The sequence below is a fragment of the Python bivittatus genome, unplaced genomic scaffold (assembly GCF_059951505.1).
Source record: "Python bivittatus isolate LINGU-HERP-01145 unplaced genomic scaffold, Pbiv_v1 ctg000840_np1212, whole genome shotgun sequence".
NCBI lineage: Eukaryota > Metazoa > Chordata > Lepidosauria > Squamata > Pythonidae > Python > Python bivittatus.
In genome coordinates, this window is record NW_028277113.1 from 27,066,360 (window position 1) to 27,093,972 (window position 27,613).

The 27,613-nt window shown below is 35.4% G+C and overlaps 1 protein-coding gene across 1 annotated transcript; it reads left to right on the plus strand.

Annotated features, from left to right (window-relative positions):
- Nucleotides 1–462: 462 nt before the first annotated feature.
- On the plus strand, nucleotides 463–26,212 carry TMX3 (thioredoxin related transmembrane protein 3). The gene is made up of 16 exons (XM_007424853.4): nucleotides 463–583; nucleotides 1,468–1,525; nucleotides 3,251–3,290; nucleotides 4,919–5,042; nucleotides 5,349–5,394; nucleotides 5,737–5,817; nucleotides 7,393–7,492; nucleotides 8,253–8,330; nucleotides 10,802–10,868; nucleotides 13,528–13,626; nucleotides 15,236–15,293; nucleotides 17,032–17,085; nucleotides 19,299–19,355; nucleotides 21,254–21,383; nucleotides 22,114–22,182; nucleotides 23,380–26,212. Exons 1-16 carry the CDS (start codon nucleotides 538–540, stop codon nucleotides 23,644–23,646), a joined length of 1,374 nt encoding a protein of 457 aa, XP_007424915.1. The 5' UTR covers nucleotides 463–537; the 3' UTR covers nucleotides 23,647–26,212.
- Nucleotides 26,213–27,613: the final 1,401 nt, after the last annotated feature.

Sequence of the window (27,613 nt, forward strand, 5' to 3'; positions counted from 1 at the left end):
ATATATTAGCAATATTGTTTGCCCTGAAGATGGACCTTCGTCCCTAACTTTTACAGCATAATTTTGTTCTAGAAAGGGAAGCATGTATTTTTTTCAGAAACCAAGCTCTTGCAACCACTAGCTTAGCTCCGGCATTTCCACGCGGACCTAAGGGCTGACAATCAGATGCATTTGTCATTGGCCCCGTTCATCAGAACTTGCAATGGGGGAAGAAAAGAGGGAGCTCTAACTTTTTCTACTGCAGCTTTCAGGAAAAGGTATTAGCCGACAAGAGCTGATATCTGGTACAACTCCCTGTACTGAACAGCCGAAGAGCGAGAAACAGACCGACGCCCCTGAACTGCCCCAGCAAGGCAGAACTCTGGACTACCTACGGGGCATCGCTTAGCAACCGCTCCGCCCACTTTCAAACAACGAAGCAACTGTTGGCGACACCGCCGCCGCTTTGCGCATGCTCCGGAAGGCAAAGCAGGGGCGGGAGAAATTCCGCTTCCCCTTCCGGCTGATGGTTTCCTCGGTCTGCCGGCTGCTGTCAGTATGGGGGCAGTAATGAAAGAGCGGCTGCGCTTGTTGTGGGCAACAGGTACAATGGACGCGGATGGGGTCCCTCCTGAACAGCAGCTCGAGGCGAGGGCAGTGTCCCGGGCGGCGGGGGGGAAGGCAGCGTGGAGTTGGCCGGGGCGCAGGAAGGGTTTAAAGCTGCTGAGGAGGGGTAGGGGTGGGGGATGGGGATGGGGCGCGAGGAGACGCCAGAAAGTGCGAGGGGGGAGTTGCGGAGAGGAATGGGAGGAAAACGGAGGCCGACGCCGTCGCCCCCCGTCGCCTTTCTTCGCAAGGAGGCGGCGAAGGCAAGGGACGAGGAAATGGCCACGAACGTCGGTTGATGCTGCAGGAAGCGGATTGAAGGGGGAAGGAGACGCGAGGCCGAGTCTTTGAATAATACTGAGTTGCCGTGGAAGTACAGGAGCCTTGAAGCGGAGGGCGGAGCAGGGCAGGGGGTTTGGCTCCGTTCTGGGCATAGAAACACCCTCCCCCCCAATGCAAATCACAGGTTCCTGACGGGATCCGCGTGCATGGTTGTAAACACCGGCAAGCAAGCGCTCGCTGCCCCGAACGCATTTCTTGGTAGGCTAACTCACTTCTTAGGCGTGCTTTCGCTGGTTGTCCCTCTCTCTGACCGTTTGGGGGAGAGGGAGGGATTGAGCTCTGGCACTGCTCTGAAAGAAGAAGGTGCTTGGATCCTCTTGCCTGTTCTAAGAGGGATGGGGGCAACTTTCTCCTAAAACCCTAAATTAAGAGAAAGCTGTTTTGAAATTTGTTAGAAGTGAGTGATCTTGAGAGAAAGTGTTCCAGTAGCATCTGGGGGAAGAGATGGCATGGGTAGGTAATGAAAGCACATGTGTCGCTTTAGTGTGTGATAAGCCACATTATATTCTACTTTTTTCTTCTGCCAACTTTTTCTTCCAGCATTTGCTGCCTTTATACTTGCTGTAGATGCATCGTTTGTGGAAGACTTAGATGAATCGTAAGTATGAAGAATTTCCACAAATTATGAATTCAGATATTTCTATTTTACTGTACCTTTATGGAATGACAAGAATTCTTCAAGCATCCCTTTTTTTCCCTTGTATATTAGTGCATTGTAGATCACAAATATAGAAGAGAGACCACACCATTGTTTACTTAAGAATTGCTTTTTTCTATAGAGGTTCCGCTTAAAATGCCTTTTTGTTTAAGGGTTTGCTTAAAAATGCCTTTTTCTGTAGTGGATAAATTAGAGTTTGATCATATTACCTACCTATTCTTAACTACAAAAAACTTAAAACCCTGAACTAGTGGTTGCATAATCTTTAGATATCTTAATATATAAGTATTCCCATTCTTTCCTGTTTGGTTATAAGTTATGGTAATTGTAGCTTTTCTGAAACAAATATAATGGAATTAGTCCAATTCCAGCTTAGTCATTTGCTTCAAAAGAAAAAAGAATCATTCCCCTTGGTCTGTAAAAGAATATCAAAAGTTTTAAATGAGAAGTTTCCGACTTTGCAGGAATCACAGTTTTTAGTCAGAAATCTAAAAATTCTAACACATGAGATTTGACAGATATCAATTTAGTAGCAGTTCCGTAAAACAAAAAAAAATCTCAAAAATAATATAATTCAGATAATCACTGTGCATCTGAAATAAAAATTTAATGAATTTTTCCACATGTGAATAATAGCAGCACATTGCCTTTAATTATGTTGACATACTGTTAATAATGCAGTGCTTTCTCTTTCAGCTCATTTAAGGAAACTGCTGTATAATGGGGTTTGTGGCAGTTCAAGATAGGGACATTTCTTTCAAAAATTCAAAACCTAATACACAAAGTTTAAATACACTATAAAATACACTATTTCCAGGATTCTGGAAAGAGAAATATTTCTTACAATTATTGTAACTTGCTCTGGTGTGCAGGACCTTATTCACAGCAGTTGGCCCAGGCAATTCATTATGTCATCTAGTTGGATATTCAGAATACACGTCAGGGCCATTTTATACATGTTTTATTTTGGACTGACAAGTTTTTAAAGATAAATGGGATACCTGAGTTCCTGGGTTCCAAATGCTAGTCAAAGCTCTGAAAAAAATGAGAATCTGCAATATAACAAACATTGCTTTATCAGATTTTCAAAGAACACAAAATTAGAGGGAAATGGCAAACAGAGGAGGATCGTGACAAGACGCAACAGTGGACAGACACCAGCAAAATGAACTTTTCAAGGACAAATGCAGAATCCTACATTTTTGTAGGAAAAATCAAAACAGAGAGATAGGATTAGACCATACTGAGCAGCAGTACATGTAAAAAAGATCTGCCTATCTTGGGGGATCACAAGCTGAACATATGCCAACAGTGTGATGCAGTTGCAAAAAACCCAAATACAATCCCAAGCTGCATCAACATAAATAGAACATCATACTCAAGACAGGTCATCATTCCTCTCTTCTGTATTGGTCAAGTGACACCTAGAATATTGTATCCAGTTCTGGACACCATGTTTTAGGAAGGATGTTAACAAACTGGTGCGTGTCTAAAGCAGAATAAATAAGAACGATAAGGATCCTGGAAGGGGGAAAAAATAGGAATGACAACTAGATTAATTGGATATGTGTAGCCTGGAGAAGGGAAAACTGATGGGAGACACTATAACTGTGTTCAAGTATCTAAATTTAGTAAGAATATTTATTGGTTATGCATCTTTTATAGGTTTAAAGAGAACCGTAAAGATGACATTTGGCTTGTTGATGTGAGTATGGTAGTATAAAACAATTTTGTTTAAAATCTTTTAAATATAAATTGGTTTAATTTTTTTACAGTTCTTCTGTGATTATCCTAACTTCTTGCAAAACCAGAAAATTCAGTTAAAATAAAAACTTTGAATCAAACTCAACTCATAGTGGCTCATAGACATGCCTGTGTAGTTTTCTTTGGCAAATATGGAAGTGGTTTGCTGTTGCTTTGTTAATATTAAAAATACAGTACAATTACTCCTATGAAGAGTTGATTTTTATAGTTTAAGAGAATCTGATATAGATTAGCACCATTGTGTTATCTGTGGAAGAGTGGTTTAGAAGTCATTGTTGAAAGATCTGACATGCTAATGTTAATTGACAGGTGGATAAGCTTTCTATATTAAGATAATCTATGGATTGTCTTGTTTAGATTTGCAGCTTTACTTTGTGTATGTATTGCCTTGCATATTAAGGCCAAGTATCTTGCTACTGCAGTTCAAAAAAGTATTTTAAGGTCCTTCTAACAGAAAACATTTTAAAAGGTAATTTCCATTCTTTATTTGTAGGTCCAATTCTGAATGCATTTGCTATATTTTCACATCTAGGTGTGCTCATCAACTGAATTATTGTGTGCAGTTTAGATTTATTGTGTATTAGAAATCTTACAGTGCAGAAATTCAAAATGTAATTCATTGAAAAAAAAGAGAATTTCCATCTTGTCAACTCAGTTTGATAATATGTAAAATATTATTGTTCCCCTTATTGCTAACCTCAAACTGATAATGGTATAGAAGCATTCATCGATTCTGAGTGATGCAGATATGCTGAGTAAGATATAAGGACTCTGAGGATCCTATGCAGTAGGATCATAAGTTGGGGAATGATTGCACTCTTAAATATTATTTATAATTTTTGAAAATGCTTCTAGCCTACCTTTAAAGGCAAGCCATTCCAGACTGGCTTATATAGTAGAATATGATGTTAAATTCTAAATTAGTTTTTTTCCAGTTGTATCTCTTGGAACAGCAGCACAGAGCTTTGTATCTATCAAAAACAATAAATCTTTATCTTTCTAAATCAGAACCATGTGTATAGTTCTGCTTTCCCCTTCTTAAAAAATTCTATAGAACTTGAAGAATCATAGCTAACCATAAAGAATAAACCAGTAGGGGCCAAGTATGATATTAATTTTTAGACTTAAACATACCCCCCAAAAGCAATACTTTATTTTATAGCTGTTCTATGGGTGTACTGTAATTATTTATTCTTCCTTAACCTCTTGGAAGATGAGCTAGAGCAATTCGTTAGACCCAAGTATTAATTTAAAAGATACTCAGACATCTCAATTTGGGTATTGATTATTGCAAATAACTTAATATTTTGTTCTGATTCACTAAGTTAATGCTATCTAGTATACTGAAGCTGAAATATGGAAGCTACACATTTTTATGTTCCAGTGGAGGGGATTCTCTATAAAAATTCCAGAAGCGTGGATGATATAGCTGATAAAGAAAGGTGGGATAATCTAACGCCTTTCAATTGTTTTAGATTTCAATACTAATTACTGCCCCTCCCCCAAACATGGCAATAACAAGGTTGTAGCTTAAATATCTAAAGAGCACTGGTTATGGTTTGTTCACAGTTCTATGCACCTTGGTGTGGCCATTGCAAGAAATTGGAGCCAGTGTGGAATGAAGTTGGTAAAGAAATGGGAAGCATTGGGTCTCCAGTAAAGGTTGGCAAGATGGATGCAACTTCTTATTCTAGTAAGTTTACTGCTAAAGTATTCCATATTATATAATTTATAATTTTAGAAAATAACAAAAAAGCTAAATTAGGCATTTGTATCAATTTGCATTGATACAAAATATTGGAAATTAAAAACTCAGTACGTTAATTGTCCAAATCAGTTCCTAAGTAAAAGACTACTTCTTACGTTTAGAATGTTTGTACTATATTATAGTTGCTTCCAAAAATGCTACTAATATAGTTTGGAGCACATGAATTTGTCAAAGAGAAAAATCACATGTTTGAATTTTTCATTTTTTCCCATGTTTTGTTTCCTTTGGTAGGTATTGCCTCGGAATTTGGAGTTCGAGGCTATCCAACAATTAAACTGTAAGTTGAATATTATGCTTTGTATATTAAATATGTGTGCTTTGCAGTGTTTCTCTTTTTTTTCTAGGAAAAGGTTTTGCAAATTTGTATGAAACTTAAACCAATCTTTTCTTTCAGTTGTTTTTTTTTTTTTTTTGCATCAGCTAAAACCCAACTGAAACTTGGTGAAGAGTCATTCCTCTTTACAGCTGTTTTTAAATACTATTGCTACACTATACTTATCTTTTACAATTGAATCCCATATGCACTTCTTTTACTGGTTACTGGATATCAATTACTGATTATCCTAAAAAAATAGCATTAAAAGTATTCACTGAAGGTGTTTCATCTCTATTTATTTAGGTTGAAGGGTGACTTAGCATACAATTACAGAGGACCAAGGACCAAAGATGATATTATTGAGTTCGCAAATAGAGTTGCAGGGTAAGTATTTATGGGTTCAGTCCTGTCCAGCATGTGAGATGAGGGCTGCTCTGGAAAATATGGCAAGAAAATACTGGGGATATGGCAGACCATGCAACCAAACTGTCTCAGTGTTATAATTAATGGGCAACCTTTGTACTTGTTGTTAAAGTGTACATAGGTAAGGTTGGATCTGGATGGTATCTTATTGGAAGACCAGCAGGAAATGTGTAAGGCTGTAAACTAGGCTGGGACATTTAAAAAAAAAAAATCACAGAAGGCTTTGGCAAACCATTGCTGTATTCCTGCCAAGAAAATTTATCAGACAATTTCACATATTCATCAAACATTGAGCTAAACTTACTTTTAGTCAGTCCAAATGAAAAAAAAGTGTGAAATATTTTCTTGATTTTCTCACATACGTATGATTCATTGAGCATTTAGAAGAGAGTAGTTTTCTCCTCTGCCATCCCTCATTAACCTCATTTTATTTAATAGCCTTTACATTCATTTTCTTGTATAGCTCTTAAAGTTCTGGGTTACAAACTGCTCATAGTTGAAGCTGTCTCTTTTTTATTTAATTGTAACAGTGATTAAACATAATGATTTTGCAACTTAAAGCAACTTTATTATATGCATTAATAACTCCAAAGTCTGTTTTGCTGTCAGAAATGAAAATGAAAAGTTATTGTTGCCATTTAGAATTGTTTAATTAACCTCTTTGGGATATGAAAGATTTAACAATAAATAATTCATTGAGTATCACAAACACAATATTAGTTTAAAACTTTAAAATATGCTATATTAATTAATACATTAATGTATCTTTGGCTGTATTTCCATTACCTCTGTAACAATGGTATATTTACTATTGTGCTTAGAACTTTTTACGTGATTGTAGCAGTTACTATTTTAACATATATCAATTGAAAGCAAACTTTAGAAGCCTTCACCTTTTTCTTTAAAAAGGTATTCTGGTAGGAAATAGTATCTGATGAAATTACATTACTAAATCTTCAAATGTTTCGATATTGCCTCTAGTAATGATGCAATTGTAAAAGATAGTTGCTGACTGGTAAAAATAGGATAGGATGATGACATATTTGCTAATAACTTCTAGATACTGAATTGCAATGAGTTCTGTTAAGATTTTATTTTCAAAGCAAGTCTTTTGCTTCTGTGACCACAGAATTATACCGATAGTTTTCATAGAGTGTACTGATAAGTACTCATAACTACTGAGCATTGTCCTTTGATAATGGAAATATTTTGCTTTTAAATGTAAATACAAACAAAATCTTTTAAGTGCCAATATATGAAGTTAGCACTGTGTTTCTCTGCCCCCCACTCCCCTGATCATATATGTATGCATTTTAGATGTCATAGAAATCATTCATCCAGCTTTAAATAATAATACATTTTTAAAATGTAAGGCCTTATCAGTTTTAGGATAATTATGTTCTTCCAAGTGGGACTATTGAGGGTCCTTATCCTCTGAGATGTGAAATTTCTCTAGGAATAGCATTTAAGAAGCAGATCATTTCCTTTTCCTGCTGATGTTGATCTTTTGTTGTTTTCCCTATTTTTTATCTGCAGGCCTATTATTCGATATCTCCCTAGCCAGCAAATGTTTGAGCATGTTCAAAAAAGACATCGCATATTTTTTCTGTACATTGGTGGGGAATCTCCATTAAAGGTGTGAAACTTCACTAACCACAAATATTTGTTTTGTTCATTATAGTTGCAGTTTAGGAGTTTTAATGGATACCTCCTAATAAAGTTCTGTTATTACAGAACTTTGCAAACTGATATACATTTACTTAAATCAGCAACATCAAAGGGACTATATTCCATTTAAAGAACTGGATATAATTCATGAAACTGGTATGATATGTGAACAGCCACATTCAGGATTCCACATTTTTTTTTTCACCTTTAGAAAAAGGCTACTATAGAGTTAATTACTTGGAAAAATCAAAATGGGCTGGCAGATTGTAATACACAATCTACACTGAAAATGCAAGAAAAAATGCTGTGGTTTCATGCAATAGTTATGATAATATTGAAATGGGGTAATGGGGATATCTGATTATATTATTGCTATACTGAGATGCAATAAATGTCAGTAATACAAGATAGAAGAATTAACAGAAGATTGTTTTTACTAAACATGCCAGAAAGGTGGACAGAAAAAGGATGTTCCATTTGATTAAGCAAAAGAAGGGAGTAGAGATATAAAAGTTGTATCACTCTATCTGTGCTTGCCTGCAAATAACTCTGTAGTTTAATTTCAAGGAACAACACAGAGACATTTGCTAGACTCAGTAGAGAGGCAAAAGACCTGCATTAGTAAACTTGAGGTGTGAATTAGTACTAAAATAGTGTCTTGCTCTGTTACCAAAGAAGCTTATGAAGACTGAGAAACGTGTTAAAACTACCTATTTGTATTTCCACAGGAAAGATACATAGAAGTTGCTTCCGAACTAATTGTTTATACATACTTTTTTTCTGCCTCAGAAGAGATACTTCCCGAGGTAAAATAATAACAATGATAATTATGTACTTGACTGAATATTTACTTATGTTGAGAAATACCTCTTATCTATTACCATTGACAATATTTTTCATGAATGCTAGGTAGAATAAGTGTTTAAGCCTCCCACCATGAACTCAAAGAGCCATTTATTGTCCAACTATGCTTCATGATAGAACCTCAGATTTCCTTACTGGCTGTTGAGTTCACATATTGTTAAATCATACTTTATTTTTTACATTGGTTTGTTCTACAAGCTGTAGTGATGATGGTTATGGAAAACTAAGCCACAGTGTTTGGTTTATAGATTGCTCTTAGTCAAAATGAAACAAATCACATTCAAGTTTAGCACAATCTATGAATCCAAGCTAGGTAAATGAAAATATAATTAGACAGTTAATTATACATTTAAAACTTAGGTCTCTCTTTTTCTTAGAACAGTAAAGAATGAGGAGCTTTGTCTTTGCATATTGGGTTGTTATGAAAGTATTGGGAGTGATATCCTTGTTACTAACTGGCAACTGAATATTAATTGCATTTATGATTGAGTGTAATTGAATAGTCCAACCAACATTGCCTCCAAGGTCAGTTGAGCTTTAAATTAGTAGCCTTATTTTATCAGATGGATGGATGATAGATATTTCACAAAACAGTAAAATACAGAAAAACAGAACTTTCCGTGAGAAAGCCACTACTCAAAATTTAAAATGCCAAATTAAACAAATGTTGCCAGTTCTTTTTTAGAAAGCCGAGAAAGCAGCAGACTAATCTTAATTCTTGAAAGAGAGGTTTCCTCAGTTTGGAAGCAATGTAGGCAAATGACCTTCCATATGAATTGGAGAAATAGCTCTCTGTGAAAATGAATATCCACAAGGGGCCTTCCTGGAGATTTTACTAACTAGATAGACTCATGAGAAAAGTCACTGCTGAGCCAGGCTTTCAGCAAGTTCATGATTTTAAAGGTGAAGAACAACTTAAATTGAGCCAGAAAAACAATTGATGTTGATTACTACCTCCCCAAACTAACATTTGATAACCTTCCTTAAATATCTCTGAATGTTTCCTGCCTTTTATGCTTTCCCTGCATCCAGAGCTGAATTACAGAAAAATCTGTTTTCAGTTGTTAATTTATGTGAATGCAGGTCTTTTGTACTTTGCCTTTAGTCATGGCTTTAGTAAGGACAGAATTGTATTCTTTTATTAATAATTCTTTTATTATTATTATTACAAGTTGAAATTATAGCGCCCTTCACATATACTTGTTATTACAGGTTATATAAAGACATGATACTGCCTTATAACTTCATTTTGTTTTAAATGCATTTTCTCTATTTATATATTGATGTGGCAAATTAAAAGGTACATCCTGTCACAAAGATGACCATTGCTTTCGCTGGCTTCCCATTAATATAAGCAGGCAAAGAACATTTATTGTTTTCATTTATTTGAAAGCAAAACTGAATTGTTTCTGTTAAAAGTATTTATAGTGACTTTAGTATACCCTGAGGCTTTATTATATGAGGAGAAGTTTTGAAACCTGATTCTGACTCAGGGGATCATCTTAGCTCTTCATTGCTCGAGAGATCATTCTGCATTGGGTTCTGGAGCTCTTTGTTATCTTCAGAGTTTGAAACTAAAAAACTGGAAGAAAAAAAGAATGAAGATGCAAGTTTCCAAATTCTATAAAAGATCCAAATGCACCTTTCCTTGGAATTTCTCTAGATCTGTTAAGAGTATCTTATTAAACTTGTTTACTCTGTATGATATTTAAGCATCTTTTTTAATATTTATGTAACACATAAACTAGGTTCTTTGCTTAATATAGTAGTGGGAAAATGTAAACAAAATATTTATGAATTAAACTGTCTTTTTAAAAGGCACATCTGGGTTGCTTCCTTCATGGTACATCTGTGAATAAAGTTTTATTTTTATATTTTCTTTTTTTGTTTTTGTTTTTTATTTGTTATGAAATCAGCTTAGTTTTTCTATGATCCAAGAAAGAAAGAAGGAAGGGACATAGGCAATAACATAATTTTTATCATTAATTGCTTTATTTTTTAAAATAGTGACTTTATGTATATAACATCCATAATTTAATTATCATAACTATACTCTAAAATATGAATAACAATAAGGGAACAAATAGCAAAATAAAGCTGTCATAAAAACCAGTAGACCCACCATTTATTTATTTATTTATTTATTTATTTATTTATTTATATAAATAAAAGCAATTTATGAATTAAAAATTAAAAGTTCAAGGTTTTAAAAAAACCCTTTAGCTGACAAGAGAAAGACTCCAGAGAGACTAAGTGCTTCTATTGCCAGTTTTCTTTCTTACACTATTAATAACTGGGAAGTGAAGTTAAAAATCAATAAATACTGTCTACTTATAGAAAATCATAGAATCTAAATGTATAAAGGCAATTTGTCATCAAACTCTTCTGCTTTTTTCTCAATTGATTCTTTCAGTATGTGACACTCCCTGAAATGCCAGCTGTTCTAGTCTTTAAAGATGGAACTTACTTTGTGTATGATGGTAAGTTCAATCATATGCTCTTATCATAGATAGGTTATGTTTATGGACCTTAATGTTTGTATCCATAGTTATTTCTTTTTCTTTTTCTAGAAAAGGAACATTTTATTTGGGAGTACATTGTCTTTTCATATTTACATATTCAAAAGCAGTGCAGTGTCAGGTTAGATTATTTGCAGATTATCTGAGAATTACTAATAAAGTTGTCTAGGTTTCAGCATGCTGCTGACCTAAGCAAGTCAGATGTGGTTAGTGCTTGAATAGAAGACATCAGGAAATCCTAGGGATGTATGCTATCCTGGGAGGTAAAACAAAATCTTGAATTGTCTGCTTTGGTGTATGTTAACCACTTTGGTTTTTTTTTTTTTTTAATGTTTGTGTCTGTTTCTGGCCAAAAAACTCCTTTGTTAATTGACACAACAAACTTTCTTTGTTCTAAAAACTTCTTGCTTTAAATTTTTGGCCTCCAATAAGTCTACCTGGGCTATGTTTAAACTGAAAACCAGGATACAGTTACATTGAAGTATAAATTGATTTATTGACAATTATGGTACTGGACCAAGCCTGGAGAGGAGTGGGGTTACAAACCCTCTTTATTGACACATGCAAATTGACTCTTCCATTTGGTTGGCTAGAGTATAATTACAGTTAATCATCAACATTATTAATTTCTATCATCATTATACCCTGGTTAAATTACCTTTATTAATTGATTTGGTCAGTATACATTGAAATATTCTATTAAGGGGTAGATGAAATGAAATCATTGTTCCATATACAATAGAAGCCTTACTTAAACAATAAATTATTGAATTTATCTTAAATTTGTTATTTTTTCCCTAGCTGTTATTTAAAAAAATCTTGGCTCCCAGCACTCATTGCTAAAAATTCTCAACCATCAAATACACTCCTGGTGGCTGACTTGCATTTTTGTGATTAACACTTTCACTTAGCTTGTTTGTGCCTTGTTACTTTGTTACTGGTTTTTTTTTTTTTTTGCCTAAATGTGCATCAGTTTAACCTTGCTTAATTGAATTGCGTTTGACAATTGGTTGACCATTCTCTTTAAAGTGATCCTTCTGAGCTCTTCAGAGTCATTTTTGATTTCTATCATCCAGAATAATTTAGTACTATCTACATTAACAGTGGAGAGCACTGCAGGGCTGATATATTCTCTCTTAGAACAACCTGGAATCAGAATATAACACTGAATTATAAGCATACTCTATAACTTACAACAGAAGTTTGATTCTGATGCACAGTTCTGCAGAGTGATTGTACACAGAGTTCTGTATGAATCTGCATTCTCTTTTCTTGTCTCATGTGGAGAATAAAAGAGAAGGGCCAGGAACAATGAAAGAAGAAACAGGTACAACTGCCCACCTTCTCCATTTCTCCTTTTATTTTCAGTGATCCTGATCATTTTTCTTAAATATCTGCAGGAGAGCTATCCACCTCTTCTTAGATCTTAAATAGGCTCTAGTCCTCTTCTTGCTCTCTCTTGAATGCCTCTGCGCTACCACTGAGGGTTGTTTCTGGCATCTTTGTAGGTTCTCTTGTAGGATAGAATAGAGAAGTGGCAGCTACAGGATTTAGCCTTTCCTTCCCACTTAGGAAAATAAACCAATCTCACAAAGAATGTACAAAATCTAATTACATATATATGTATATGTACATTGAAAAAAATTAAAACTTTAAATATTAAAATGCAAACACTCAGTGTGGTAGAAAGCAACAGCTGCTTTCCTATGTATTAATTTGTTTATTTGTAACAGTTGTACATTACCTGAACCTGTGAGACTCAATAAATAGAAAATCTCCAAATATAATGCTCTGAAGAGACTACAAGATGGCTCAGGTCTGCTACAGATGAAAAGCTCTCAGAATCTCCATAAAGATACCTGAGATATTTCATATTATTATTAGAAATCATAAATAGACTCCAAAGAAAAAATGCCATATTTGAACCTAGTCTGAAAAATGAAGGGTGAAGTTGTACATTCAATTTCATAAATCATACAAGAATAAAAGGCAAGAGACTTAGCCCAGCTTGATAACAGAAATTAAAATCTTGACATCAATTCTTGGTTAGATATGTCACCTATTTCTGGGGAAAAAGAATCTTCTTGGGATAAAATCTCTCTTTTTCCATTAGTTGGACCTCCTCTAGATTCTTGGTGTTTTGCAGCTATTTATTAGAGTCTGTTGGGGAGGTGGAAGCCCTGTTCCTTACCCAGTCTCTTTCCACTAACTTTTCGCTAGTTCTCTCCTTTGTTTTAAAAACAACTCTTCTGTATTTCTAGCAGAGGAAAAGAGCTAGGATATCTTACTCTGTATGTGACCAAGTGCATCTCTTCCTTATAGGAATGTGTGTTGATAGTCTGGTCTGAGGGGGCTGCTGTCCCCTTGGAATAAAGGGCTGGTATGCAGGCTATGTTCACAATATTGGCTTAACATACTTGACTCCTAAATTATTAATGGCAGTTCTGAAATCTCGCAAGTTTCTGTTTTCTGGGAGGCATTGTTGGGGCACAATTAAAGCTTTGAGTTGTTGCATATGGTCTTTATGTACGCCTAATATATATTGTTGAACTTAGGAGATAACTCTTGATTAAGTACATATTTTCATTTTCCCTCACTTTCTCCCTTTTTTTCCATAAAGAGTATGAAGATGGTGATTTGACAGCCTGGATAAATAGGGAAAGATTTCAGGGGTACCTTAATATAGATGGATTTACACTCTATGAGCTTGGAGACACAGGTAAGATGATTGCCCTTCACATCTTATCATATATATCTTTATAATGTCAACCTCAATTTAAAATAATTCTTTATTCTTGTTTGCTGTGCCAGAAAGAACTGTGTAAATAAATGTGTTTTAAGTATGTATTTTACTTTGGATTGTGATGCTAAATACCTAGACTTTTTCTTAGTATCCAAAACAACTTGACTTGAGACTCCTTTCCCATAGGATGTGAGCTGTTTTGAGCTTGAAACAGGCATTTCAACTGTTCTGTGCATGGAACAAAGCACATGTGTTTGAATGTTTTGTTCTGAGTATGAAAGAAAACACCATGACACTGTTTTGAATATTCTGTGCTGTGGAATATTCAAAATTCCATGTTAGGCAATGTGATTTAGTGTTGTCTTGCTTTTACTATTTCCTGTGTGGACCAGTACAGCACCTGGGCTTAGTAAGAGTAGAGTCATTGGAAGACTGTGGATTTGGAGTGAAGCAGCAGGCATTTAAATAGTGATTGGCATATTGTGGGAGCAATTCCAAATTTGACTGCTGTTGATGAGGTAGGAAGAGAGAAAATACCAGTGTTGCTGTGAAGATCTGGGATTTGATTGCAATTCACTGCTGCTTGAATATATTTGGTTGTCCGCCTCCTCAGTGTGTACTTGGGGAAAGGCACTTTTAAAGTGATGTAAAAGTGTGGGTGATTAGAGGGAAAGAAAGAGGGGGAGTCCTCTATTTATTCTGTCTATATATTTCAATTATGTGGTATCTTTTGAGGAATTAAGATTAAATAATCTAAGAAATCTCTCTCTATGTGGGTTTACAGATGATCTTTGCTTACCAGTGGTAATTGGGACTGGGAACTCTGTTGCTAAGTGACGCAGTCATAAGGCGCAATGTCATGTGACTCTGCCAACTTACGACGGCAGTTCCGGCAGTCCTAGTTGCCGTTGTTCGGCAAATACTGCACGGTCACAGCTTCCCATGATCACGTAATCACCATTTGCGATCTCCTGCCAGCTTTTCCCATTGACTTTGCTTGTTAGAAGCTGGCAGTGAAGGTCGCAAATAGTGATCATGTGACCACAGGACACTGCAACATCATAATTGTAAACTGGTTGCCGAGCACCCAAATTGCGATCATATGACTGTGGGGGACACTGCAACAGCCACAACTGTGAGGACCTATCGTAAGTACCCCTTGTTCAACACTGTCATAATTTTATACAGTCACTGAATGAGCGGATGTTAAACAAGGACTACCTGTATTAAATATTTCCCATTACCACCTGTTTGATAAATCAAAAAGAGAGGTTTCTTTGAAGATGCCTCCACTGTCAGATGGTACATGGGAGAAGGGCTTCTTCTACACTTTTCCCAAAGTATGGAACATATTCTTTCAGAAGGTGTATTTGCCCCCCCGCATATTCTCTAAGTTTTTAGAAAATCTGTTATTAAATTAAATGACCTTTGTATTTATTTTATTGTTAATTTTACTCTGTGTTTTAAACTTTTATATTTTGTTTTTGTTTTTAAATTTTATTGGCTGCCTTGAATGCTAATTTAGAACATAAAAGTAGAATATAAATCAAAACAAATATGCATTATGTATCTTACTTTATTTTAGGAAAACTTGTGGCAATTGCAGTTATTGATGATAAAGATGTTTCTGCAGAACATGGAAGGTAGGTCCAGGGATTATGTTTTGTGTTAAAACATGATTTGTTATTTTAAAATGGATGTATTTGAACTTTTTTAAAATAGTGACTTTATGTATAATATCCATAATTTAACTATCATAATAAGAATACTTTAAAAATATAAATAACAATAAGGGAACAAATAACAAAATAAAGCTGTCAGAAAAACCAATAGACCCACCTTTAATATATATATTAAAATATGTTAAAACAATTTATGAATTAAAAAGTAAAGTCAGCTCAGTTTTTTTAAAATCTTTAGAAGAAAAAGACTTCAGAGAGACTAAGTGCTTCTATTGCCAGTTTTATTTTTATTTTTTTTTATTTGTTATTTTAAAATTTATGTATCTGAACTTTTCACTTTACTCTGTGTTAACCAGATCTCATCTTGAGTACTGTGTCAAATTCTGAACGCTGCCTTTTAAGAATTATACAGATAAATTGGAACAGGTTTAAAGAAGAAGAAAGAAGATAAATGAAAAATGAAGTCCTATGAAGAGAGGTTGAAGGAAGAAGAAATATTTAGTGTTTAGAAGAAAAGCCTGGGGAGGGGATAATGATAGCACCCTTCAAATACTTGAAAAGATGCCACCCAGAAGAAAGATCCAATAATGTTCTCTATCATTCCAGATCAAAGAATAATAGTTTTACATTTACAGGAAGGCAGTTTCTGATTAAATATTACAAGAAAAGACTTTCTAACCACAAAAGCAGTTTGAAAGTATAACCTGATACCCAGAGAGGTAGTGAGCTTTTGTTCAGATAGTGGCTAATAGCCTTTTACTGGGATACTTTAATTTGAATTCCTGGATTGAGGAGGATTGGATTCAATCCAATTCTGAGAAAATACTACATAAATCAGAGCAATGGGGTTACTGTTGGTTCAATCCTATTTGAAATTGTATGCTGGAATAATCAAAGTAGGCTGTGTTCCAGTAGAATAAAGCAGAACAAAGCAGGCTTCATGTTCCTTTGTTTTTTATACCAGAGCCACAGAAGTATGTTTAATGGTAATCTGTGCTGACCAACCAAATTATTGAACAATTGGCCAAGGGGATGATTTTTTCCCCCCCAAAAAAGTTTAAAAATTTTATAAGGAACAATTTCTAGTATTGCATGGACTACCACCCCAGCTATTAAGCAAGTTCAGTCAAAAGGTATTCTAGGAATCTGTCTCATTGGCAAGTAACTTCTTGAGAATTGCCATACTTACTTAACTCTCTGTATTTATGGCTGCAAAACCAAATACCGCTGCTTAACTCTGCATGAATATACTCTGCATGAATTGTGTATTTCTTACAAAATTATTACTAGTTGTAATATTACCACTACCACCCCAGCCACTTGAAACCTCTATGTAAATATATCTTGGAACTCAGTATCGGGGGATGTAAGAGGATGTTAATTAAGGATTGGATTCAAGACGTGTAATATATCCATTTTTGAATAGGCAATTCTAATTAAAAAAATGATGTACAGATTTCTTTGGCACAGATTTCCTAATATTCTACAACAGTGGAGGTTTTTTTTTTTCCTAATTTAAAATTAAAGTAGAGTAAAAAAAAGATTTGACACAAAAAAGAGTTTGCAGAGGAATTCAGATGTCATGCCCATCTCTCATTAACTGGCTTCATGCTTGTATTCTTTGTTTCCTTTGTACTTTGACCATTGTGACTTAGTGCTTAAGAGATGTGGAAATCCTGTGATTTTTTCTCTCTTACAGATTGAAGTCTATTGTTCAGGAAGTGGCTAAAAATTACAGAGACCATTTTCATAGGTAATTATGCTACAATTTATTATTTTTATATTCTAGCTCTGCATCTTCTGTTATGTGCATAACATAGGCAATTCTGGTAGATTTTATTGTGCTACTCAGAAATCTGTGACCACTAATAGGTAACATATTTTTTGTTTGAGAATCCTAATGTTAGAAAATAAATGCCCATTGGATATAATGGAGTTTAATATAGATAAATAGGGATTGGATTGCTGTATAAACCATATGCGGTTTTCTGCATTTTAAAATTATGTACATATTTCAAAATATATTTTGCTTTTCTATATAATGTTTACAATATAGCCCAAGGCAGTTAACAGCTACTAATATACAACATGAAAAAATGTAAAATAGTCTGTTAAACAATCAAGTTAAAAAAAATGAAGTGCATAAAACAGCAGCAGCAGATAACTACAAATCAGCTCAACATGCCAAACCCTGTTATAATATAGTTACTTCATCTGTCATTGGGATATGCCATGTTGACTAGTGGTGCTAGTCAAGGGGAGGGAGAGAGCATCCTGGTAAAAGCAGGAGGTAGGTAGATCAGTGGCTGTATTATATTTTGGTTTTATTGGTGGCTGAGGAGAGGAAGGGCACTGGGAGGGTGGGAAATGGGTGGGCCAGTGGGATATGACAAGTTGGGGCTTATACAGCAGCAACTGAGAGGAGGAAGGGAACAGAAGACATTAGGAAAATGGTGGAGCAGTGGGATATACTGCAGTGGAAGCTGCAGAGGAGAAAGAGGGGGGCTGACCTGGGATGTGATGGTTTGTTTAAGGGTTTGAAACAAAACATTTTCCCATGTTCTGCCCACATGTAGTAAGGAGCTGTAGTAACTTAATTATTTTCTTGAAACTAGGTACTGCTATCTGCTAAGACCCTATAAAGAGCTATAGAAATTAGTAATCAAAACAGTAGAAAAAAGCTATTTGTTTTACAGATTGATTTAATTTGATGTATTTTTTCTGTATTTTCATATGGGTGGTAATTACAATAATCAGGAGATCAGTATGCCCATGTTATACTGTTAGATCAGTGTGCCCATATTATACCTTTGATTCATGATCTGCCATGGCTTTCGGTAAATTTTTGGGTGCAATTCAAGATGCTGATCGATATCTCCAAAGTCCTTCATGACATGGGGCCAGGTTATTTGAGGGACTGTCTCCCTCCAATTGTCTTTACCTGTCCCATCAGTTCTGGAAGTAGGGGCATACTCCAGGTCCTATCAATTAAAGTGTGTCATCTGGCAGGACCCAGGAAGCACACCTTTTCTGCAGTAGCATCTGCCCTTTGGAACACCATTCCTCCCAACATTAGATTACTCCAACCTTACTGGCCTTTTGTGAAGCTCTTAAGACATGTTTTCTCTCAGGTGTAAGAATCATGAGGGGAATGTATTTGTTGTTAATTGGTTTGTCCTTGGTGGCCATTTCTGTTTTGGTTTTGTCTGTTGCATCCTTTACTGCATTGATGCTTTTATTGTGTTAGCCACCCAGAGTTGCTTATCTGATATGGGTGGCCATATAAATCATCATAGATCATGAGCAGTAAAATCCTTTTTACTTGTTTCAATTTTGAGGTCTGACTGTCAGATACTTAGTACAATACTAAAGGTTTCTCCTGCACTGCTTTTTTGAGAATAGTTTGGTAGTTCAGAGAGATCTAAATGCAGAACATAACAGAGCTCTATGTTGCTGTTACCTATGAATTTTATTGTAAGATTGTCTCATTCTGACTTCATAATTAATTATGAGACAAATGAGCAAGGGCTTAGAGGTATGCAGTAACTTCACCTACCCTAGTTGATTTCTGGAACTTAGGGGCAGCTGATCTGCTTTCAAGACTGTCCCAGGTGCGTGTTGTAAAGCAGATTTTAGAACAAAAGTTGCATACAGGTGGAGGGATGAAATATTACATTTGCAGCTATCTCACCTCCAAATCCTTAGTTGCTTTTTTCCTCAACCAAGTTCTCTTATTACCAGCGACTGTGATAGTGTATTTTGAGGAGGTAATCTTGGATAATCAATTTTCTTCATCTGCTCCTGCTATTCTAAAAATTTAACCTCCTTCCTTTTCTTCCTTCAGATTTTCCTTTCAGTAAATTGATTCATTGATGTCATATTTTTTTATTTTTTATTTTTTTAATAAGATCATTATTTATTTTAAGATCAGTCTAGTGGATAATACTGTGAATTGTTTTTTAACAGAAACTTCCAATTTGGCCATATGGATGGAAATGAATACATTAATAGTTTATTAATGGAGTGAGTAAAACCATTTCTTAAGATTGCATGGTGCTGTTTAATAGCATATCTATAGAATAATTCTTTATTGGTTCAAAAATTATTTTATGCATTGCAAACTGGTTTGCCAGCTTACAAAAATGCTATACATGCCTTTGAAAAATTGTTTTTCAATTTTATTTACTGTAAGGTAAAGTATCCTGTATGATCACTACATTAATGAAAATGGATTTTTCATGTGCTTTCCCTGGGAAAATAGTCACTTTAAATCTTTTTGTATCTGGAAAATGGACATGTAAATTGACTGTGTCAAAATTGTTGTCAATTTCTTCTGGAAGTTTTTTGTTAAGTTTTCAGATGGAGAATAAAATTGATTGTGTCTTTCAATGAAACTCTTTAAACAAAGACAACAAAAACATTAAAAAAATGTATTTAAATTTCCTTCCACTAGATGGCAGCATTAGGTAACTAATTTTCAGGAGCTGAAAAGGATTTGGCATTTATTTGTATTATAAAATTTAAGGATTATGCATTGTGCCTAACCAATGGTAATTTCAGATCATGTATGTCCTTCAGAAGGCCACCAAGTTTAGTTTGTGTGTGTGTGTGCTGGAGCACAAGACATGCATACCTCTCCTTGACTTAAAAATTAGTAATAAATTGTAATGAAAGCTTGCGAAAGGGAGATTACAGAAACCTTATCAATACTGCTGCTTTTGTCTTATATTATATCCCATACCTTTTTGATCACTGCTTTAGTGTTCTCTGGATTCAGTTATAATACCTTTAATTTCTCATCAGTGTCATTCATTAGGTAAATATTAAGACTGCAAGATAGCAGTATCATCAGTTTGTAGTATAATTAATGCATGATTATTTATTTGTCCTAACAGACTAATGTGGATGCTGAGTAGAATGGAACACTAGACAGAACTGTGAAGAATACTTTAGTCTTTGGAATGGATGATTAATTAGCCATAACTATTATAGTTATGTAAGAAATAAGTTAAACCAACATATCAGTCCCAAGTGCTGGGGTGCAACAGGCTTCAGCTGAACCCTAGTAAGACAGAGTGGCTGTGGATTGGAGGTCCCGCTCTATCCAGAAATTTACCATCTTTGGTTTTGGATGGGGTTGCACTGCCCCAGACAGACCTGGTGCATAATCTGGGGATCCTCCTGGACTCATGACTCCTGCTTGAGGAGCAGATGGCCATCATGGCCAGGAGGGCCTTTGCCCACCTTCATGTGATGCCCCAGTTACGCCCCTTCCTGGATCAGGAGGCTCTCCGGTCAGTCTCTCATGCCCTGGTTATCCCTCAGTTAGACTGTTGCAATGTGCTCTACATGGGGCTACCATTGAAGAGAATCTGGAAGCTACAGCTGGTTCAAAATGCGGCCCTGTGGAAAATCTTGGGTGTCCTTAGGGTGGCGCATATAATACCTTTGCTGCGGGAGCAGCATTGGGTACCAGTTTGCTTCCGGGTCCAGTTCAAGGTGTTGGTTATCACCTTTAAGGCCCTACATGGAATGGATCCAGGTTATCTGAGGGACTGTGGCACCCCCATCACATCAACCTGTCCCACCCAGTCAGGCAGAGAGGGCATGTTGTAGACCCCGTCAGCAAGAGAATATCGGTTGGTGGGGTCTAGGAGGAGAGCCTTCTCTGCCATTGCCCCCACCCTTCAGAATATTCTCCCGATGGATGGATGGATGGATGGATGGATGGATGGATGGATGGATGGATGGATGGAAGGAAGGATAGAGTAATTCCATAAAGATTCAGTAGGTAGTAATATGATTTTAAAAAAAACCTAATCTTCCTATTTATACTGCTAAGAGTGTGATCATTCTTCAAGGGTTTTATTAATGAACTAATTATTTTTCAGTTTCTGAATTTTTTGGTTTTATCATTTCAGTGATTTGAAAATCCCCACTCTTGTTGTCCTGAATACATCCAATCAACAATATTTCCTACCTCATAAACCAATAGAGAGCACTGAAGATCTGGTCCAGTTCATTAATGACATTTTGGAAGGCACAGCAGAAGTAAATATTTCACATTTACTCAAAATCTCAGCAGCGTTTCAAAAATATTAGAGCAGTTCGTTAGTTATCTTACTTCATTTCTATTGTCTTGCTTTAAGGTATCTTTAAATGTGTTTACCTGAAAATGCAGAATCTTGGAGTGTCGCTAACCTCATTATTTGGAATGTGTCTATAGCGTAGTTGATTATAATACACTGAATCATGGAAAGATCTTGGTAGTGTTGGAGAGAAATAAGACTGAGGTGATGGGAGAGCTAGAAGGAGTGAAAACAATGAGCAGAAGTTCTCCAAGAAAAACACATGGGAAACCCACTTAGATACACAATTGTAATGACTTTACTACTACTTTTTAAAATAACAGCACTTGGTGGGGGGGGGGGGCAGGTGAGTTCTTTTAGGCAAGGTAATGCATCTCCTTTAGGCAAAAAAAAAAAAGTTAATTAGAGAAAATAACAAATATATCTGCATATCACAACGTTCAAGATATAGTAAATATTGTGGGATAATAGAATCATACACTTGGAAGAGGCTGTATTAAGTCCATCTGTGTTGCTCAGTGCAGGAATAAGGTAGAATTCGGTACTTTACAAAAGATAATTTCTCCTTCAGTGAAACAATATTTCTGTAAGGAAGTATGGGTAAGATGGCATTGTATAATAAAGTAATTGAAAACTAAAATAGAAATACATGATGCTGATGCTGCTTTAACCTTTTATCTTTCAAATTTCAGGCATATGGTGGAGATGGAATTCTTCAACGAATCAAGAGAATAATTTATGATGCCAAGTCTACAGTGGGAGTACGTAAAGTATTATATAGTATTTGTATCCATCAAGTTAAAATAGATGTACCTCTTGCTAACCACAGAAATGAATCCGGAAAGGTTTCATATGATCATATTATTAAATTTGTTGGATTTGTCTTGGTTACAATACTTCTTATTTTTGAAACGAACCTGTTGACATATAAAATGTGTCATTGGTAGTAATGGGATAGTGTCTGAATCTGTCATAGTACATCTGAATAGTTGACAGGTAGAGTGTGGAGACTTTTACCCAAATCAGTCTTCTCTTGTCTTTTCATCCCCACAGAGTACATAACATCTAACTATTACAATTTTGTTTTCCTTCTGTGACTGGCATTCCTGTTACCTGTAAAATGTGTTCAGTTGGATGATGTACTGCTGGAAATTGTTCTACTGAGTGCTGCTAGATATTCTGGACAAGGGAGGGCATTTGCTTATATTCTTTCAGATTGCACAGTTCCTTTCCCACTGTTCTCATCCTGCACATATACATACATCTGAGCTTTTTTTTTTTTTTATGGCCATGCCAGTTGCTCTCCAACAACACCAGCTGACATAAGACCAATACTATGTAGATCTCAACACAGTTTTCCATATGTACATTGTATTCTACTGTAGGGTTTAAAATATTAAGTAATGTAAGTCTAGGCCATCCTCCACATATGGAATAAGATCTAACAGAATTTTAGGTCCAAAAGAGTAATGTTTGCACCCTTAAAGGACCACCTTGCAAATTCCTGTAACAAAAATTAAATGAATCTATTTAAAGTATAATACTTTTACAAAGAGTTCCAAAGGTAGATGAGGCAAAGTATAAAAAAGGAAAAAAATGGGGAGCAGCACTCAAGCTTTCCCTCCAACATTTCTTAGAACATTCATGTGCATATTCCTTAAGCTACCAGGCATTATTTCTAGCAATGTTGCTAGACCTACTTTGCCTGTTGTTGCTCAAAGGGTGAGTCATGAGGCAGGAAGAAAAAGAGTGTAAGGATACTAGCAAAAAAAGACTGCGCAATAGTCTTCCCACTTCTTTCATTAAAGTTTCTGTGTGACACTCAATGATGTTCTCCATACCCTGATTCTTCTCAAAATGTGTTAATATATAAGTTTGTGGAAGTGGTGGGAAACATGTTCCCCAGGTTATTCAGAACATTAAGAAAATATAACTGATGGCCAATTATTTCTCAACAGTCTGTTTTCAAGAGTTCCCCACTTCTTGGTTGCTTTCTCTTTGGTTTACCACTGGGTGTCATCAGCATCATGTGCTACGGGATTTGCACTGCTGACACCGAGGGAGGGTCAGATGAAGCAGAGACATCTAAGAAGGAAACTACAAGCAGGGATCTAACTGATGAAGGCACTGAAGAAGAACAAGAGGAGGAATACAGTGAAAGTCCTGTAGAACTTCCAGAGAGAGAGCAAGAACAGAAAACTATATTGGAAAAAAAGAGAGACTAAACTATTAACTTTTTTCTGTAGAATTTCCAAATAGAGACTTATTTATTGAATTCAATTATACCTGTGAACTTGAGAGATGAGAACTTCTTCATTTATTTGTGTTATGTGCATGCATTCAAGTTGCTTGGCTGTGAAGAAGAATGGGGTGGGAGTTGGGGTTTCAGAGTCTCTTATTATCTTTATTCCGCTTAAAAAGAAAATTCAGGAAAGTAGATGGGTTATTTTACAGGATAAACTCTGAGTTGGTAAAAAAAAAAAAAAAAGCAACCTTATTTCTCCTTGGGGTACTGATATGTACAATTAAAAACAATTTTACTATTATGGCCAAAGTAATTCCTTCCTTCCTTCCTTCCTTCCTTCCTTCCTTCCTTCCTTCCTTCCTTCCTTCCTTCCTTCCTTCCTTCCTTCCTTCCTTCCTTCTTTCTTTCTTCCTTCTTTCTTCCTTCCTTCTTTCTTCCTTCCCTTCTTCCTTCCTTCCTTCCTTCCTTCCTTCCTTCCTTCCTTCCTTCCTTCCTTCCTTCCTTCCTTCCTTCCTTCCTTCCTTCCTTCCTTCCTTCCTTCCTTCCTTCCTTCCTTCCTTCCTTCCTTCCTTCCTTCCTTCCTTCCTTCCTTTCTTTCTTTCTTTCTTTCTTTCTTTCTTTCTTTCTTTCTTTCTTTCTTTCTTTCAGCAGGGATTAACTCAGCCTAAAATAAAACCTGTGAATATTGAGCTGTAGATATCTTTCATGGGAAATATACTTTCAGATATTACATATTTTAGTGATTATACTTTCAAAAAAGCAGTATTTTTTATTTTTTAAAGAAAATAATTTAGAATTTCTCTTTTGCAAAATGGAATTGGTAAAGAGAAGTATTACGAAGTCCCTAGCCTTTTTTTAAAAATATGATTAGTAAATTTAGAAGTAGCATTTACTTACTTACTCTCTGGGTCCAGTTGGTACTACATTACATTATATTGGTCCAATGTGTTGCATTAAAGGTATTAAATATTTTTCCTTCAAGGAAATTTCCCTATATCTTCACTATATGACAGTCTCAGGGTTCTATCTGTTAATTCCTTCATTAGCAGAATAATTTGATGATGTGGCTTCTGCGTAGCTAATGACAAAACTTTTTTTTCAACTTTAAAAAATATTTAGGCTACTTAACAAAACCTTGCTACATCTTTGGTTTCTGCAGCTAAAAAGAAACCTTAAATTAATATTTTATTGACATATTAACATTGAAAATGCACTTGACATCTTTGTTGGCTATCTGTTGATTGGGGAAGACAAATTAATTATGCATAGTATGGTCAGCATTTAAAGAAAGAATGGTTTTTGTCATATGTTTAATCATATATGTCATCCCTCATACTGTCCCATGATATGGAAAGGACCATGTCTCCAGGGTTGAGATCTCAAGGGATAAGCTGTAGGGTGAGACTTGGAGTATAGATTCCATGGTGATTACCATAGCGATCAAGCTTATGCTGCTCATTTTTAAGACTACAGCTGTATAACATTCAGTTTAAAAACTGAAAATAAAAATTCTAAGCTTGTGTCTCATGGTGGAATGCTTGGCTTTAATCAGCATAGTTGCTTATATATTTTGTCAAAATATTCAAATAAATTTTAAGTTTAATTTATTTTTTAAAAAATATGGAGTTAAGGCTAAGGAATCTTCTGCTTCCTATTTCAACTAATTTCATTCTCTGTACCAAGCTCTGATAACTCTGTAAAGCAAAGCTGTCAAGCCTAAGTCTTTGTTGTACAATATTTTACTAATTGGAAGGAAATTATACTGTCACTATTGCAGTTGTTTTGAAAAATAACCATCACATTTTTTAGAACAAGAGCCCCTTTCCTTGGTAAAAATGAATATTGGTCTTTAAAAATACTTTATATTACGTGTGATTTCATATCAAATACTTTTATTGGCAGTTACTCTCTATCCAAAGAATAAATGGCTTTATTCTATATATAGTGAATTGAAATGTTTTAACTGTTACTGCTTGATTGTATATAAAAAAGGTTTATTCTATTTTTATTGAAGCTTACTGAAAGTTCAACTAGTCTATAAATATAGAAATATTTTATAAATATTTTTTCTCAGGTGTTTCAGGCACCTGTTCAAATCTAGATTTGACCCATGTAGCAGAAATCACTTCTAACTGCTGCAAAACAGTTGCTCAAAATGCCAAAGGATAGTGAGTAGGTCTACAAGTGATGCCTACTGTTCAGTGCAGTTTAAAGGGAATTATGGGTCTCTTTTGTTAGTACCATTTCTGTGCCCATTAAATACTCTTAATCAGCTGTTGAGTGTTTCAAACAATAACATCAAAACTAAGCATAGTTTATCATTCTTCCTTTGAATTTTCAAACTTCTAGATGTTTACTAAACTGAAATATACTCCCATTTTCACTCCAACCTGTTGACATTATGGTAATTAGAATAAAAAGCTTCTGGTGTGAAACGAAGTGAGTGATCACATAAAGTGCTTCACACGGTGGCTATTATGACTTGAATTGGAAGTGCTCTAATAACTTAAATCCAACAAGGTAAAATAAACATCATCAAGTGTAAATTGCTTGTGTGTGTTGGGTGTGTGTGTATTGTACAACAGCAAGCTTTTAAAAAGTTGGTGCTGCATTTCCGTGTATTGGCAGAAATTTGAGAAAGGATGTAAGATCCCCTTTGGGCCAGACCAGAGGTCCATATAATCTAGCACCTTTCCCAGAGAAACCAGGGAATGTCTAATGCAAGGCCCATAAGTAGCATATAAGGCAATAGTCTTTTGTACCTTTTCTCCAGCAACTGATATTTAGCTACCCTTCTGTCCACACGTCACCAACTCTTTTTCCATTGGTCCATTTACTGATACCTTAGCAGTAGCCATGGTAAGACCCACACAGAGCTCTATCAATTTTGTTATGGTGTGACACCAGTAGCTCTCTTGGTGTTGCTGGCAGATGTTGTTTTTAATATTGTCTCACAGCTTTTGCCTGGACAATGCAAAGTAAGTTCTTTACTCCATCCTAATTGCCATGAAATCAAATTCTCTGCTGCTGCTGCTGCTGCTGCTGCTGCTGCTGCTTTAGTGTATCTTTAACATACAATTAATTGTATCTAAACATCCACTTAAAGATGGAAATCATAAGACTGTCATTTTTTTCATCTATGTTTCAGTGCTAAAAATGGTTTTGCATGAGCAGATCTTCTGTTTCTCAGTTATTGTTCCTTGTGGAAACAACTGTTTTCACACTGTCAAAAGGAGGCAGGACGGAAATCACCTCTAAGAATACAACTCAGATTATGTTCAATTTGTTGCTCCTGCCAATGTTTGCAAGACCTTCAGATATATCTTCCAGTTAAATGGCATCTTGTTAAAAATTACTGAGAACAAGACATTGTTTTTAATATTAGAGTCAAATGTGGAGGGTAAGGTAATTCTGAAATAACTGCACTTGGAGGATAGACAAGACTGCAATTTGATTTTCCTCTGTAGCCTCCAAATACATTATGATTGCAAAGAAATCTCAGAATCAATCCGATGGGTATAAATAGGTAGCCTTCACCTAACCTTCCAACAGTACACTGTCAGTTCCATGAATGCAGAAATAGAAATAAGCTGTTTGCGTAGACTACTCTGTAATTTTGAGTTCAACATCAGACAATATAGATAGGAAAACAACTATGAAGCAGAAAGGCCTGCTTGCTAGGTATGATCTATGTTACAATGTCATTTTCACAGTCACGCAGAACTGATATCTCTTAAATCCTGTGCACATGGTCAAAAGTAATCATTTATAATCCAGGCTATAGTGAGCATTTTTTGAAATGCAGTAGCTGTATGAAAGTATATACAGATCTTTAGATTCTTTACTAAAATGTTTGACAATAATGTGATAAGAGTACATGCCCTACATGTGTAATAGTATGTGGGCTGATTAACTCTTCATTTTATTATTCTTTGTAATGTATTCTG